The following is a 17,163-nucleotide window of genomic DNA, read 5'->3' as shown; positions in this document are numbered from 1 at the left end:
TCACAAATCCACAATACATTTGTAATAATCCTATTATTAATGAATTACATATGCAAAAATGGTTAGTCTGAAATGATCATGCTTTAAACAAACCCCTCTGAAAGGGGATCCATAGGGGGCCGTCTCCACCTCTTCTTCCACAGCCAGGTACATCTCAGTGGGCCCTGCAGGGGTCTTCAGGTTGGGGAAGGTCCAGGTCTTGGAGCGGGGGGACAGCATGTGAGCTCCATAGGCTTCTGTGTCTGCAAAGGTTACAAAATACATTTGAAACAGGATTATACTCAATGAAAGTCCATACATAAAGTACATTGTTAATGTATAAAAGTAATTTCAAGGAGAAATTTGCGTTTTTTTAACCAAATCTATTTTTGATGTAAAAATGTTTTGAGACATTTAGCCCAACCAGCGATGAACTTCCTCATCCTCGTTGTGCAGTCTGGGGCTCTGGAAAAAAACATTAACAAATGCTGCAAAATCACCCATATATGTCCTTTTAGAAACAGAAATGCTCTCAGTATAGTGATGCAGATTTTTAGATGTTGTACACATGAAATTGTGTCATTCCGAACCTTATCCGCAACATTATATTCCATGTGCGACTCAAGCCATTTCCCCTATCCAGCTGTTCCATCTAAAAAATGACTCTACTATTATTATAAAAGCTGCCGACAAGGGAGGTGCAATAGTGATGCAGAGACTATGAAAATTAAATTCTAAGAACTCCGTGATTATGAATTTTACAAGACTCCCCAGGGATCCTAATAATCAATTAAAGTCTCTGATCCATGATAAACTGTCAAAGTTATTGAATGAAGGGGAAATTGCAAAGACAGAATGAGTACATGCAAGTTGACTGCCAAACCACACCTGTCATATACACTCTCCCCAAAATTCACAAGAGCATGACGCCACCTATACCAGGCTGGCCCATTGTGAGTAGTAACAGATCTCTGACAGAAAACATTTCTACCTTTGTAGACCATTTCATGAAACCCTGGGTGTCCTCTCTCCCCACCTACACCAGAGACTATTTATTTTATACATCTTCTGAAAGCTGTGGACCACATACCAGAAAATTATTTTCTGTGTACTTTTGATGTTACCAGTCTATATACGAACATCCCCTACCAGGGTGGCCTAGAGGCCCTCAAGTTCTGTCTCAGTGAACTTCCCCCTAATGCTCTACCCAGCACCAACTGTATTGTGGACTTGGCTGAACTGGTACTAACCTCCAACTATTTTCTCTTCAGAAGATACTTTTTCTTACAGACCAAAGTAACAGCGATAGGGAGCACTGTGGCTCCTAATTATGCTAAACTACAGTGCATTCTTAAAGTATTCAGACCCCATGACTTTTTCCACATTTTGTTACGTTAAAGCCTTATTAGAATTAAATCGTTTTTTTCCCCTCATCAATTTACACAAAATACACCATAATGACAAAGCAAAAACAGTTTTTTTTACCCAGTACTTTGTTGAGGCACCGTTGTCAGCAATTACAGCCTCGAGTCTTCTTGGGTATGACACTACAAGCTTGGCACATCTGCATTTGGATAGTTTTTCCCATTCTCTGCAGATCCTCTCAAGTCCTGTCAGGTTGGATGGGGAGCGTCACTGCACAGCTATTTTCAGGTCTCTCAAGGACATTCAGAGACTTGTCCCGAAGCCACTCCTGCGTTGTCTTGGCTGTGTGCTTGGGGTTATTGTCCTGTTAGAAGGTGAACCTTCACCCCAGTCTGAGGTCCTGAGCGCTCTGGAGCAGGTTTTCATCAAGGATCTCTCTGTACTTTGCTCCGTTCATCTTTCCCTCGATCCTGACTAGTCTCCCAGTCCCTGTTGCTGAAAAACATCCCCACAGCATGATGCTGCCACCACCATGCTTCACCGTAGGGATGATGCCGGGTTTCCTCCAGACTTGATTCTTGGCATTCAGGCCAAAGAGTTCAGTCTTGGCTTCATCAGACCAGAGACTTGTTTCTCATGGTCAGAGTCCTTTAAGTGCCTTTTACAGAAGAGTGTCTTCCGTCTGGCCATTCTACCATAAAGGCCTGATTAGTGGAGTGCTGCAGAGATGGTTGTCCTTCTGGAAGGTTCTCTGAATGCCAAGAGTGTGCAAAGCTGTTATCAAGGGAAAGGGTGGCTACTTTGAAGTAGCTCAAATATAATATAATTTTGATTTGTTTAACACTTTTTTTGGTTACTACTTGATTCCATATGTGTTATTTCATAGTTGATGTCTTCACTATTATTTTACAATGTAGAAAATAGTAAAAATAAAGAAAAACCTTGGAATGAGTGTGTCCAAACTTTTGACTAGTACTGTACATTTTTTGTATATATTGAATGTTGATATTGTGAACCGATATGATATATTTTTACCTCCTGTTTCAGGAAGTGATGTCACTCAGCACTGCCCCTATATATAGGACCTTCCACATGGGATATGGATGCCTGATGAAGACCTAAGGGTCGAAACAGAACAATATCACCTGGGAGCATGAAAGGGTGTGCAGCGTTTTCTTTTTTATTTTTAATTCTTTGTGTAGCCTGCTGCTAGAATGGACAGAGAGGTATTGCTCGAGTCACAACAAAATGGAATATAACGTTGAGGATAAAATTCAGAATAACACAATTTGATGTGTACAACGTCTAAAGACCTGCATCACTATAATGAGAGCTCTTCAGTTTCTTAAAGGAGGTAGTTGGGTTTTTTCAGAGCCCCCGTACTGCACAACGAGGATGAGGAAAGTGAATCACTGTTTGGAGTACGTTTCTCAAAAAGTCATATAAAAAAAAAGAAGGTTTTGGGCCCTTCTAAAACATGCCATTTACATAAAAAAATAGAGATTTGGTTGTATAAAAGCTCCAGTTTTTCTTCATTATACCAAATCATCAGATTGCTATACGTATTACGGGTATATGTTTGATTTAGAGAATTGTGATGTACAGTAGTTGATATTATGAACTTATGTATGCAGTATTTCTCAGTATTGTACCTTCATGAATGACCCCAGCTGTTTGCCTGGGCATGCCTTTCCCCTCCAGTACAGACCCGTACATTACCGGGGCAGTCATGTCTCTGTGAGATTGATAGCACTGCTCCATGGATGAGGGCTCTCTGTCCAGGGTCCTAGCCCTCCTCCCTGCCCGGCCAGGAGAACCAGAGGAGCCATGCTCAGCTCCAGCCCCCCTCACCTTAGACAGGCTTCTCCCAGGCGTACCACTACAGTAGTTAGGCAGAGGGAAGGTGCCAATGCCACTGTCCAGGGTGTAGGTGGAGGCACCAGAAGCTAGGAGAGAGAGAACATGGACAATCAGACTGATTCAATATAAAACCTTCTCTAATTTGATTATTGATTAGATTTGGTAAGGATTAACACAAAATACTCAATGCCTCCATGAAAAATGATGAATCTGATCAGTTTTCTTACCTGCGAAGTGATGAGAGTGAACTGGGTCAGCTAAATTGTCATCTGAGGGGACGTTGCTGATCATATGTTCTGAACCCTGAGTAAGTAAAAAAAAATATCTCAAAACGCACATTTACACATACAGAATAAAGTTTAAATACTCACCTTCTCCATTCACACACAGAATAAAGTGGAAATACTCACCTTCTCCATTCACACACAGAATAAAGTTTAAATACTCACCTTCTCCACTCACACACAGAATAAAGTGGAAATACTCACCTTCTCCATTCACACACAGAATAAAGAAAAATATTAAATGGCAATTAATCTGTAGTTTACCTTCTGCATGTCCTCCCCGCTGGTGGTGTGTCTGCTGAACGGTCTGGAGGTTTTACAGTCAAAGGAGAGGCGTCTCTGAGCCACACTGATGCCACTGAAGTCCTTCCCATCCACCCTGTAGTCACACAGACACAACATAGAGGTAAGATGTTGTTCAAAAGAGGAAAGGCAACAAACATTTGACTTTATCTTTGCACAAAATTCACATTTTAGATCCAGCGATAAAAAAACAGCAAACTTCATAGAGTAAATTATTCAAGGAGTTAGTCTGATGATGCCCTCTGATGTCATCGGCCTCCCCCTTGCTTGAAGCACAATAGAGGAGCAATAGAGAACAAAAGAGGAACAGCCCCTCCCTTCAGATAGAGCTTGGCGATAGTTAATTAAAAAGATATCAACTTAAGTTGTTTTACTTCAATCAAAAGCAATACAAAACAATCCTAACTGACTAAACATATATTCCCAGAGCTTAAATCTATTCCTCACCTGTTCAGTAGCTGCTGCATGAAGTTGTCTGAGCGCGCTCCCCTGTACATCACAGCCAGCTGGCCCTGTGATTGGTCCATCACCACCTCACAGGAGTGGCCCCTTCCAGACCGGTCCATCCCGACCCCCCCAACCCCGTTCACGTAGGCCCTCTCCTCCTCCAGAGCTCTCCTCAGACCCTCCGCCTTCTCCATCAGCATCGAGATATTTAGGCTCTCCACCCCCACCCCCTCTCCTTTAGACTTAGACCCCGCCATTTTGGAAGGGATATTCAGCCTCCACTCTCCACCTTTCTTCTCGTCTTTGACCTTAGGTGGTATGTCTGGTTTGCGGCTGAGAGCTGGGAGTTTGCTCTTCTTCAGGCCAAACCAGCTGGCGATCCCGTTAGAGGCCTTCAGTTTGACCTCAGTAACCTGTTCAAAGTCTTTATTTATCAAATTGCTGACAGCAAACACTGAAATACTTTATATTAACAAACCAATTCCAGCTCCAAGAAAAAATTAGACATGTCACTAATAAATAATGCATAAAAAAATATATCACAGAAAAAAAAAACATTTATACCTGTCCTCTGTCCTGTTCTGCCAGCTTCAGCATGTTCTCCTCGATACCCTTCATCACCTTCTCCTCAATGGCTGACGTGGGGCCAAGTGTGGGGCTGGAGACAATAGGGAGAAGGTGTCTCTTCTCCTCTTCCGGCTGCTGCGGTTCTGGCATTGGGAGCGGGGGAGGAAGGCTGTCACTGTATACTGTGGTGTTTCTCTTGTTTGCATTGAGTTTGCTCCTGTCCTCTGACTTGGAGGAGTACCGGGGGACCAGGGCTGGGGCCTCCAGGGTGGGCTTCCCAGTTCCAGCTGAGGGAGCCAGGCCCTGGCACGGTTTAGACGGGGACTTAGGAGGGACCTTGCTGGGGCTGCTGCTGCTGTAAGGGATGCTGGGTGCAGGTTGTTTACCATGGTAAGACAGGTTCAGAGAAGCCGGGCATTTCATGTTGTTGCGTAAAACAATGGGAGTGTCAGTGTTTGGAGACGGGAGGCCCAGTTTACCTTTGGGGCTGTCCGTCTTAGCCACACCCACTCTGGATGAGAGCATCTCCAGCTCTGTCTTGGCGACTGAAGAGCCAAAGAGAGACTTAGCTGCTGGATCATAGGACTGACAGCCACCTGGGAAAGCAACGCTACCAGGAATACCTTTAAGCTTACCGTCCAGAGAGTCTGTATATTCCGAGTGTCTCTGCTCCTCTAAATGACCATCCACAGGGCTCTCCTCTGTCTTATTCCTGTCATCGTTAAAATAGACTATATTCTCCTCACTCTGAGGCTCTGGCTTGTCTACTGGCAGGAGCACATTGATTTGTAAGTCCTCTGAGCTCCTCAGCTTGCCAAGTGCAGCCAGCCTGTATTTGAATGTGTGACTAGACTCGGCTGGCTGACTCCCTGACCCTGCTACCCCAGAAGGCCTCTTGGGAATGGACGAGGGATCATGTCTCTTGGCTGGGAGAACTGGAGGCTGGGACTGGGAGAGATCAGAGTTCTGTATTGTAGCCTCTCTAGTATCCTGGTCCTGTGATCCTCTGTCTTTCATGCTGGCATAGTGAGCTGGGCTGCTCTGAGACTGAGCTGCTCTGAGGGCAGAGGGGTTGGGCAGACTGTGGTGGCCGTGCCAGACTGGGCTCTCTGTGTTGCCATCCTGATCGGACGAAGATGAGGAGGACGAGGAAGAGGATGAGGAGTCCGAAGCAGGGGACAAATGCTGCTGCTGGAGAAACAGGACATTGTCTTTCTGTAGTAGTGAATTAATTTGCTTCCTGTCACTATCTGTTATGGTATGAGAGAAAGATGATACGTTTACGTTCTCTGGGACCTTGGATTCTTCTACCTGAGCCGAGGTGGAAAGTTCCAACATGTTCTCATAGTACGGGACCTTCTGCGAAGAGGCCCTGGGTGTGTGAGAAGTGCCAGGGGCCAGTGGATCGGGGACACCATTGTTGGTCTTGGGGGCTAAGAGGCTCCTGTAGCAAAGCTCCTTGGCTGGAGGGGAGCAGGTGTCCTCAGGCTGAGGCGGGGAGGTGGGGGCTGAGGCTGAGTGCGTAGTGGCTGGGTAGGACTCGGACCTGGCGGGTGGAGGAGGAGGCTGCCTGGCCCTTTCTGTGGTAGCGGCTCTGCGTGAGGGGACAGGGGAGTGGTACACCTCATAGTTGTTAGTGCGACAGGGGATCTTAGACGTGCGGGTGAGCTGGGGGCTCAGACGGACAGGGCTGGCCCCTGCCTGGGTCCTCTCTGCCATTGTAGGGATCTTTAGGAACTTGAGGACCCTGGACGGGGAATTGATGGCAGCAGCTTTGATGTCGCTGAGACAAGATGAAGGGATGGGGCTGAGGGCCACGTTGGCTCTCCCAGAGAAATCCCACTCCTCTGCTGGGCCACCGTCTTTCTCTGGAATAACTACATCACTCAACACGTTATCACTGTCATTGGAAGAGAAGATAAACCCATTGGTTTCCAGCTCACAGTATGCTAGCTGAGGGTTGTCCTTCACTCCAGGGACAGGCAGCTGGGAGGTAAACAAACTACCATCCTCATCAGACTTCCCTTTAAGACAGCTCTCCTTCTCTGTGTCCTGGACCTGCCCAGTCTTTAATCCAGCCTCTGGGCCCTGATTGGCTGGGCTAGTCTGATCTACAACTGTGATTGACAAGTAAGAGTTAGGACCTGCTGGTTGCTGGTGGTCATTCATTGTCTGTTGTTTCTCCACTGATGTGCTCTTGATGTGGCATTCACTGATAGCAGCTGTGGTGGATGTGCCTTTGACATTGTTCGGGGTCAGGTTGAGCTTTGCAGTACTACCACAAACATAGTTACATTTGACTGGACTGTCTGTGCTCTTTTTGAGGTGTGTAGGACATAACTGCCCTTCACCATTCATGTGCTGCTGTTGTTGCATGTCGGAGTCTGAGCAGGAGCAGAGTGTCTGGTGCTTCTTACACAGGTCTCCAGCAGCCAGGACAGCCTCTGTGGACATCAGGACCTGACTGTAGTCACAGAAGGTGATGCTGCCTGCAGAGGGGTGGAACTTGAGGGGGTCTGTCTCCTCCATCTTTCGAAGGACCTCCAGAATGTGTGCTTTCTTCTTGAAGAATGGGGACAGGGCATCCATGGATGCGGCTGGGCCTCTGGGGGGAGTTGCTGGGGCCTGTGGCAGTGTGCGGTGAAACCCATTTCCCTGTGGAGAGAAAGATTGTCAGGTTGTTATTATAGAAGTGAGTGTGTTCTCAATAACCTTACTGGTTAAATACAAGGTAATAAACAAGATTGAAATCACTTAATTCAACACTTCCAAGACTGCAGCCTCATTGTTAAACAGAGATTAGAACATCAAGGTATCTTGAATACAATAGTGAAATAGAAAGAAAATGCCATTTCATCTGAGAAACCTTGGAACCCACTGAATATGTCATGACAGCTAATGTTGGAGGAATGCTGGAGACTACAGCCATGTCTTAGGGTGAAGTGCTAACAGTGCTCTGTCCACACCTTAGCTTGTGCGTCGCTCTGTGACTGTGACCCCACCTGCTTGTCAGAGACATTGTGCAGCAGCTGTGTATTGTATACTGGGAGGGGTCCTGGCTGCACCTGTAACATGAGATTCAATGCAATCATGTACACCACTTTAAGCACAGCATTGTTATAGGAATCTATACATTACAACAACATGAAGCAAGAGGTATAACAGCTGAGAGATTCATTTCAAATACTCAGCAGATGTAGAGCCTCCAATGCCATAGGAGTCTGCAGCCATGTCTCAGGGCAAATTGTGACGTTACTTCATACCTGGTCCTGAGAGCTTGACTGGTTGGGTAGCTTCTGCTGGAAGAGCTCACACAACACTCTGTTCTGTCTCTCCAGGTCAAACACATGCATCTTCAGCTTGATGCACTCCTCTCGCAGATCCTGCAAAGACACACAGAACACACACACAATGTATAGCACAACTATAAGTTAACTACGATGACAACCCATGCCTTAACTGCTTGTGGTTCAAAATGGTGTTTTGTCAAAGGTGGGTTGTTTGTTGCAAATGACCTTTTGGTTGAGGAGGGCATGGACCACATGGTTGGCCACCTCATCCAGACATCTCTCATATGCTTCTCTTTGATTCTCATTGGCCAACAAAAGAGCTGAGTTTTCTGCCTGTCAACAGGAAGACAAAAGATTATTCCTAAATGTTAATATATTTTTCATATGTTAAAACAAAAGAGGGAGTGGTTCTTCAAATTAGGGCTATTTGGAGAAGCTGTTCAAAAGAGGACATTGTATTGTTTCTTTGTACTCCCTGACGAAGGCAATGCAGCCGAAATGCGTCGGATTTTTTAAACTTTGTTTCCATTGAACATGAGATACAAATAAAGGCATTTTAATTAATTATATGAAGAGTGCCTTGGTCCTCCTTTCATTTTGATGACCAATTCACCACTTTTACCAAAGAGCCCCTTCTGTCTACCAATATGTACTATTGTGAACCTTAGTAGCGCTTCCCTTCCTCCTCTTCTACAGAAATAAAAGCACCGAATGTGGTAAAATTATATAATATTTAAAACATGATATAATTTGAGATGTCTTGTATTCATTTAATTGTGATGGTGGTTGGCTCACCTCCAACTCTCTGAGTCGGTCCATCAGTTCTCCGTTGTTCTCCTCTTCCTCCAGGTAGTCCTCAACGTCTCCCTCCTCTTCCTCCAGGTAGTCCTCAACGTCTCCCTCCTCTTCCTCCAGGTTATCACACATCCTCGGTTCTGTCTCATCAGACATGGTTCTCATCATGAACACAAGAAGGCGGTTCCTAATGTTACAATCGTCTCACTTTACTCACAAAACCACAATGTACTACGTAACCACAAGCATAAGTCTACCCTTGCCTTGGGACATGGCTGTAGACTCCTATGGCATCTAACAGCTAGACCATAGGAGACATAACAGCCTCATCTCAGGGCAATAATCTACAGTTGAAGTTGGAAGCTTACATACACTTGGGTTGGAGTCATTAAAACTCGTTTTTTAAAAACTCCACAAATTTCTTGTTAGCAAACTATAGTTTTGGCAAGTCGGGTAGGATATCTACTTTGTGCATGACAAGTAATTTTTCCAACAATTTTTTACAGACAGATTATTTCACTTATAAATTACTGTATCACAATTCCAGTGGGTCAGAAGTTTACATACACTAAGTTGACTGTGCCTTTAAACAGCTTGGAAAATTCCAGAAAATGATGTCATGTCTTTAGAAGCTTCTGATACGCTAATTTGACATCATTTGAGTCAATTGGAGGTGTACCTGTGGATGTATTTCAAGGCCTACCTTCAAACTCAGTGCTTCTTTGCTTGACATCATGGGAAAATCAAAAGAAATCAGCCAAAACCTAAAAAAAAAGATTGTAGCCTCCACAAGTCTGGTTCATCCTTGGGAGCAATTTCCAAACGCCTGAAGGTACCACGTTCATCTGTACAAACAATAGTACGCAAGTATAAACACCCTGGGCCCACGCAGCCGTCATACTACTCAGGAAGGAGAGATGAACGTATTTTGGTGCGAAAAGTACAAATCAATCCCAGAACAGCAGCAAAGGACCTTGTGAAGATGCTGGAGAAAACAGGTACAAAAGTATCTATATCCACAGTAAAACGAGTCCTATATCAACATAACCTGAAAGACCGCTCAGCAAGGAAGAAGCCACTGCACCAAAACCACCATAAAAAAAGCCAGACTACGGTTTGCAACTGCACATGGAGACAAAGATCGTATGTTTTGGAGAAATGTCCTCTGGTCTGATGAAACAAAAATAGAACTCTTTGGCCATAATGACCATCGTTATAGTTGGAGGAAAAGGGGGGACGCTTGCAAGCCGAAGAACACCATCCCAATCGTGAAGCACGGGGGTGGCAGCATCATGTTGTGGGGGTGCTACAAACCTGACTCAGTTACACCAGCTCTGTCAGGAGGAAGGGGCCAAAATTCACCCAACTTATTATGGGAAGCTTGTGGAAGGCTACCCAAAATATTTGACCCAAGTTAAACAATTTAAAGGCAATGCTACCAAATACTAATTGAGTGTATGTAAACTTCTGACCCGCCTGGGAATGTGATGAAAGAAATAAGAGCTGAAATAAATCACTCTACTATTATTCTGACATTTAACATTCTTAAAATAAAGTGGTGATCCTAACTGACCTAAGAAAGGGAATTTTTACTAGGATTAAATGTCAGGAATTGTGAAAAACTGAGTTTAAATGTATTTGGCTAAGGTGTATGTAAACTTCCGACTTCAACTGTACCTCAAATAACAGGGAGTGTTTAGCGATAAAGACATTCTCTTCTGAGAATGGAACAGTAAATCCCTCTAGTGTCAGGTTCTTGATGATGGAGAGATGTAACACTATTCTGCCATGTTAGACTGGATGTGCTGGATCAGATAAATGTATAACTGGTGTATCCATCTGTTTGCTGGCTTTAGCTAGATAACTGAGGAATCTATAGTAATCTATAGCACACTGCGATTCTTTTGTCAAAGCCTATAGGAGCAGAACATATGGTAGTGTTAGGGTTCAGGGACAGCTGTAAGTAGAGGGAAGGTACTGAAATCATCCCCTCCAACGAGACCTAAACAGACAGTGCTAGACAGGTCACTTAAAGTAAACCATACTGTAGGTAACAAACACAAACATACTGTCGGAATGATTCCATTCTAGAACATACTGTTGGGATGAGTCCATTGTACAACAAACATGCTGTTGGGATGAGTCCATTCTAGATCCTCTCTCTCATCCTCCCTTCCCCACCTCCTCCTGATCCTCCCTTCCACACCTCTCTCCTCCACCCTCATCCTCTCTCCCCAACCCTCATCCTCTCTCCTCCACCTCACCCTGATCCTCCCTTCCCCACCCTCATCCTCTCCCCTCCCCCACTTCTTTCCTCCCTCCCCACCCTCATTCTCTCACCCACCCTCTTCCTCTCACCCAACACTCCTCTCCCTCCTCTCTCCTCCACCCTCAACCTCTCACCCCACCCTCATTATCCCTTCCCCCACCTCTCACCCCACCCTCATCCTTTCTCATCCTCCCTTCCCCACCCTCATCCTCCCTCCCCCACCTCCCCAACCCTCATCCTTTCTCATCCTCCCTTCCCCACCCTCATCCTCCCTCCCCCACCTCCATCTTCTCTCCTCCACCTCACCCTGATCCTCCCTTCCCAACCGCTCTCCTCCACCCTCATCCTCCCTTGCCCGCCCTCATCCTTCTTCCCCCACCTCACCAACCCTCATCCTCCCTTCCCCCACTCTCATCCTCCACCTCACCCTGATCCTCCCTTCCCCACCTCTCTCCTCCACCCTTATCCTCCCTTTCCCACCCTCATCCTCTCCCCCACCTCTTTCCTCCCTTCCCCACCCTCTTCCCCTCTCATCCTCCCTTCCCCAGATCCTCCCGTCCACACCCCTCATCCTCCCTTCCCCACCCTCATCCTTCCCCCACCCTCATCCTCCTTCCCCCACCTCCCCAACCCTCATCCTCCCTACCCCCACCCTCATGCTCTCTCCTCCATCTCACCTGATCCTCCCTTCCCCACCTCTCTCCTCCACCCTTATCCTCCCTTTCCCACCCTCATCCTCTCCCCCACCTCTTTCCTCCCTTCCCCACCCTCTTCCCCTCTCATCCTCCCTTCCCCAGATCCTCCCGTCCACACCCCTCATCCTCCCTTCCCCACCCTCATCCTTCCCCCACCCTCATCCTCCTTCCCCCACCTCCCCAACCCTCATCCTCCCTACCCCCACCCTCATGCTCTCTCCTCCATCTCACCTGATCCTCCCTTCCCCACCTCTCTCCTCCATCCTCCTCCCTCCCCCACCCTCATGCCCCTCCCCCACCTCTTTCCTCCACCCTCACCCTCTCTCATCCTCCCTCCCCACCCTCATTCTCTCACCCCACCCTCATCCTCTCACCCAACCCTCCTCCTCGCTCCTCCACCCTCAACCTCTCACCCCAACCTCATAATCCCTTCCCCAATTCTCACCCCACCCGCCCTTCCCCACCCTCTTCCCGTCTCATCCTCCCTTCCCCAGATCCTCCCGTCCACACCCCTCTCATCCTCCCTTCCCCACTCTCATCCTCCCTCCCCACCTTCCCAAACCTCATCCTCTCACCCCACCTTCATCCTCCTTCCCCCACCTCTCACCCCACCTCCCCAACCCTCATGCTCTCTCCTCCATCTCACCTTGATCCTCCCTTCCCCACCTCTCTCCTCCATCCTTCCCCACCCTCATCCTCTCACCCAACACTCCTCTCCCTCCTCTCTCCTCCACGCTCAACCTCTCACCCCACCCTCATCCTCCCTTCCCCAAACCCCCTCACCTCCACCCTCACCCTCTGTCCTCCACCCTCATCCTCTCTCATTCTCCCTTCCCCAACCACATTCTCACCCTCGCTCCCTCCCCCACCTCAACCTCTCCACCCTCATCCTCTCTCATTCTTCCTTCCCCACCCTCATCCTCTCACCCCACCCACCACTCTCCTCCACCCTCATCCTCCTTTCCTCATCCTCACCACACCTTCCCCCACCTCACCCTCCCTCCCCCACCTCCCCAACCCTCATCCTCCCTTCCACCCACCTCTCACCCCACCCCACCCTCATCCTCTCTCCACCTCACCCTGATCCTCCCTTCCCCCTCTCTCCTCCAACCCCTCCCACCCCACCCTTTCCCCCACACCCCTCTCCTCCAACCCCCTCCCACCCCACCCTCATCCTCTTTCCCCCGCCCCACCCTCATCTGCCCCCCCCTTTACCCCACCCACCCTCTCCTCCAAACCCACCCCTCATCCTCTTTACCCCAACCCACCCTCATCTGCTACCCCACCCCACCCTCTCCTCCAACTCTACCCTCATCCTCTTTACCCCAACCCACCCTCATCCTCTTTCCTCCACCCCTCTCCCTCCTCCTTTCCCCCCACCCCCTCTTTCCCCCACCCTCATCCTCCTTACCCCACCCTCATCCTCTTCCCTCTTTCCCCCCACCTCCATTCCCTCATCCTCTTTCCCACCCTCATCCTCTTTCCTCCACCCTCATCTGCTCCCCCCACCCTCATCCTCATCCTCCCCCGCCCTCTCCTCCACCCTCAATCCTCTTTCCCCCCTACCCTCATCCTCTTTCCCCCGCTCACCCCACCCCCTCCACCCACCCTCATCCTTTTCTCCCACCCTCCTCTTTCCCCCACCCCATTCCCTCATCCTCTTTCCCCCACCCATCACCCCCACCCTCAATCCTCTTTCCCCCGCCCCACCCTCATCTGCTCCCCCACCCCACCCTCATCCTCTTTCCCCACCCACCCTCATCCTCTTTACCCCACCCACCCTCATCCTCTTTCCCCCCCCCTCCCTCATCCTCTTTCCCCCCGCTCACCCTCATCTCTCCCTCCACCCACCCTCATCCTCTTTCCCCCCTCATCCTACCCTCATCCTCTTCCCCCCGCCCCACCCTCCCCCACCCTCTCTTTCTCCAACCCCATCCCCCCACCCTCATTCCCTCATCATCTTTCCCCCCACCCTCATCCTCCTCACCCCACCCTCTCCTCATCCCCACCCTCCTCTTTCCCCCACCCCCATTCCCTCATCCTCTTTCCCCCACCCATCACCTCCACCCTCATCCCCCACCCATCACCTCCACCCTCATCCCCCTTACCCCACCCCAATCCTCTTTCCCCCGCCCACCCTCATCTGCTCCCCCACCCTACCCTCATCCTCTTTCCCCCAACCCTACCCTCATCCTCTCCCCCACCCTACCCTCATCCTCTTTCCCCCAACCCTACCCTCTTTCCCCCAACCCTCCCTTTCTTTCCCCCAACCCCTATCATCCTCTTTCCCCACATCCTCTCAACCCCCTCCCACCCTCTCCTTCAACCCCACCCTCTTTCCCCCACCCTCATCTGCTCCACCCCACCCTCTCCTCCAACCCCACCCTCATCCTCTTTTCCCCACCCCACCCTCATCCTCTTTACCCACCCCTCCTCTCCTCCTCTTTTCCCCACCATACCCTCATCCTCTTTCCCCCAACCCACCCTCATCTGCTACCCCTCTCCTCCTCTTTTCCCCACCCTCATCCTTTCCCCTCCACCCCCTCTTTCCCCCACCCTTCCACCCATCTCTCACCCCACCCTCATCCTCTCTCCTCCACCCTCACCCTCTGTCCTCATCCTCTCTCATTCTCCCTTCCCCAACCACATCCTCACCCTCCCTCCCCCATCTCAACCTCTCCTCCACCCTCATCCTCTCTTTCTTCCTTCCCCACCCTCACTCCCCACCCACCACTCTCCTCCACTCTCATCCTCCTTTCCTCATCCTCACCACACCTTCCCCCACCTCCCCAACCCTCATCCTCCCTTCCACCCACCTCTCACCCCACCCTGATCCTCCCTTCCCCCTCTCTCCTCCAACCCCCTCCCACCCCACCCTTTCCCCCACACCCCCACACCCCTCTCCTCCAACAACCTCCCACCCCAACCTCTCCTCTAACCCCACCCTCTTTCCCCCACCCTCATCCTCTTTCCCCCGCCCCACCCTCATCTGCTAACCCTAACCCCACCCTACCCTCATCCTCTTTCCCCCAACCCTACCCTCATCCTCTTTCCCCCGCTCACCCTCATCTGCTCCCCCCACCCTCTCCTCCAACGCCACCCTCATCCTCTTTTCCCCACCCCACCCTCATCCTCTTTACCCCAACCCACCCTCATCTGCTAACCCTCTCCTTCTCTTTTCCCCGCCCTCATCCTTTCCCCCCACCCCCTCTTTCCCCCACCCTCATCTCTTTCCTCCACCCTCATCCTTTCCCCCCACACTCATTCCCTCATCCTCTTTCCCCCCCCTCATCCTCCTTACCCCACCCTCATCCCCACCCCCATTCCCTCATCCTCTTTCCCCCACCCCCATTCCCTCATCCTCTTTCCCCCACCCCCATTCCCTCATCCTCTTTCCCCCACCCATCACCTCCACCCTCATCCCCCTTACCCCACCCCAATCCTCTTTCCCCCGCCCACCCTCATCTGCTCCCCCCACCCTACCCTCATCCTCTTTCCCCGCTCACCCTCATCTGCTCCCCCCACCCTACCCTCATCCTCTTTCCCCCACCCCTACCCTCATCCTCTTTCCCCCGCTCACCCTCATCTGCCCTCCCCATCCTCTTTCCCCCACACCCCTCTCCTCCAACCCCACCCTCTTTCCCCCACCCTCATCCTCTTTTCCCCACCCCACCCTCATCCTCTTTACCCCAACCCACCCTCATCTGCTACCCCACCCCTCCTCTTCTTTTCCCCACCCCACCCTCATCCTCTTTACCCCAACCCACCCTCATCTGCTACCCCACCCCCTCCTCTCATCCTCTTTTCCCCACCCCACCCTCATCCTCTTTCCTCCACCCACCCACCCTCATCCTCTTTCCCCAAACCTACCCTCATCCTCTTTCCCCGCTCACCCTCATCTGCTACCCCACCCCTCCTCTCCTCCTCTTTTCCCCACCCTACCCTCATCCTCTTTCCCCCAACCCACCCTCATCTGCTACCCCTCTCCTCTTTTCCCCACCCTCATCCTTTCCCCCCCACCCCCTCTTTCCCGCACCCTCATCCTCTTTCCCCCGCCCCACCCTCATCCTCTTTCCCCCAAACCTACCCTCATCCTCTTTCCCCGCTCACCCTCATCTGCTCCCCCCCACTCACCCTCATCTGCTCCCCCCACCCTACCCTCATCCTCTTTCCCCCAACCCACCCTCATCTGATACCCCCTCCTCTCCTCCTCTTTTCCCCACCCTACCCTCATCCTCTTTCCCCCAACCCACCCTCATCTGCTACCCCTCTCCTCTTTTCCCCACCCTCATCCCTTCCCCCACCCCCTCTTTCCCCCACCCTCATCCTCATCCTCTTCCCCCACCTCCATCCTCTTCCCCACCCCCGTCCTCTTCCCCCACCCCCCGTCCTCTTTCCCCAACCCTCATCTTCTTCCCCCACCCTCTTTCCCCAACCCTCATCTGCTCCCCCCACCCTTATCCTCCACCCTCCTCTTTCCCCCACCCTCCACCCTCATCCGCTCCTACACCCTCATCCGCTCCTCCCACCCTCATCCTCTTTCCCCCAAACCTACCCTCATCCTCATCTGCTCCCCCACCCTACCCTCATCCTCTTTCCCCCAATCCTACCCTCATCCTCTTTCCCCCACACCCCTCTCCTCCAACCCCCTCCCACCCCACCCTCTCCTCCAACCCCACCCTCTTTCCCCCACCCTCATCCTCTTTCCCCCACCCCACCCTCATCTTCTTTACCCCAACCCACCCTCATCTTTTCCCCACCCATCACCTCCAACCTCACCCTCATCCTCCTCTTTCCCCCCACTCAGCGAGTGAGTGATCTGGAGGAAAGAGATTCCCTGCTACAGAAATGGGCTGATATGAGAGAGCCATAGAGAAGCACTGCATACAAAAAGGAGTTTGTGTACAAGGAGGACGGCCATATTGCCGCTTCCCTATTTTCCTCATTCTAGAATGACACTCAGGGAAAATGTACGTCACCCAAACAATTTACGATATCCCCGGATAAAAAGACATGCTTTATAACAATCTGCAGTCTGTGATATTTATGAATCATATTATACATACTTCCTTCCTTCATCTCCCACTTCTCTCTGCTTTGTGAGACAAAGAGAACCCTGACTGTGATTCCAATGTTTATTAGCTACTGTAGATAATGGGTCTGTGAGATGCATAGAACGGAACAGTCACCCCTCATCCCTTTAGTGCCTGATCACTTATAACCCTGATATTTGACTGACATACAGGAGGATCTATAAAGAGAAAACTTCTAAAGAGCAAATTGTATTTTACACCACCATCAATAAAATA

General features: G+C 50.1%; 1 protein-coding gene across 6 annotated transcripts in view; it reads right to left on the bottom strand.

Annotated features, from left to right (window-relative positions):
• Positions 1–17,163, bottom strand: part of LOC115132472 (nck-associated protein 5-like) — a 39,558-nt gene that overhangs the window by 2,051 nt on the left and 20,344 nt on the right. For 3 of the 6 annotated variants that reach the window (XM_065020846.1, XM_029665157.2, XM_029665156.2), the window contains exons 3-12: positions 8,891–9,050; positions 8,321–8,428; positions 8,069–8,188; positions 7,772–7,870; positions 4,803–7,460; positions 4,239–4,651; positions 3,753–3,867; positions 3,432–3,507; positions 2,997–3,290; positions 94–242 (exon numbers count right to left, since the gene is read on the bottom strand). In XM_065020846.1, coding sequence (XP_064876918.1) covers positions 94–242; positions 2,997–3,290; positions 3,432–3,507; positions 3,753–3,867; positions 4,239–4,651; positions 4,803–7,460; positions 7,772–7,870; positions 8,069–8,188; positions 8,321–8,428; positions 8,891–9,046 — 4,188 coding nt within the window. In that variant the 5' untranslated portion in view covers positions 9,047–9,050. Of the gene's footprint in view, positions 1–93; positions 243–391; positions 2,096–2,379; positions 2,463–2,996; positions 3,291–3,431; positions 3,508–3,752; positions 3,868–4,238; positions 4,652–4,802; positions 7,461–7,771; positions 7,871–8,068; positions 8,189–8,320; positions 8,429–8,890; positions 11,054–17,163 lie in introns of those variants that run through there. The other 3 variants (XR_010464419.1, XM_029665155.2, XM_029665158.2) reach the window with 3 other exon arrangements.

Source organism: Oncorhynchus nerka, linkage group LG7 (genome assembly GCF_034236695.1).
Source record: "Oncorhynchus nerka isolate Pitt River linkage group LG7, Oner_Uvic_2.0, whole genome shotgun sequence".
Taxonomy (NCBI): Eukaryota; Metazoa; Chordata; class Actinopteri; order Salmoniformes; family Salmonidae; genus Oncorhynchus; species Oncorhynchus nerka.
Note: the sequence above shows the minus strand (reverse complement) of the source record. Positions and strands in the feature narration are given on the sequence as shown.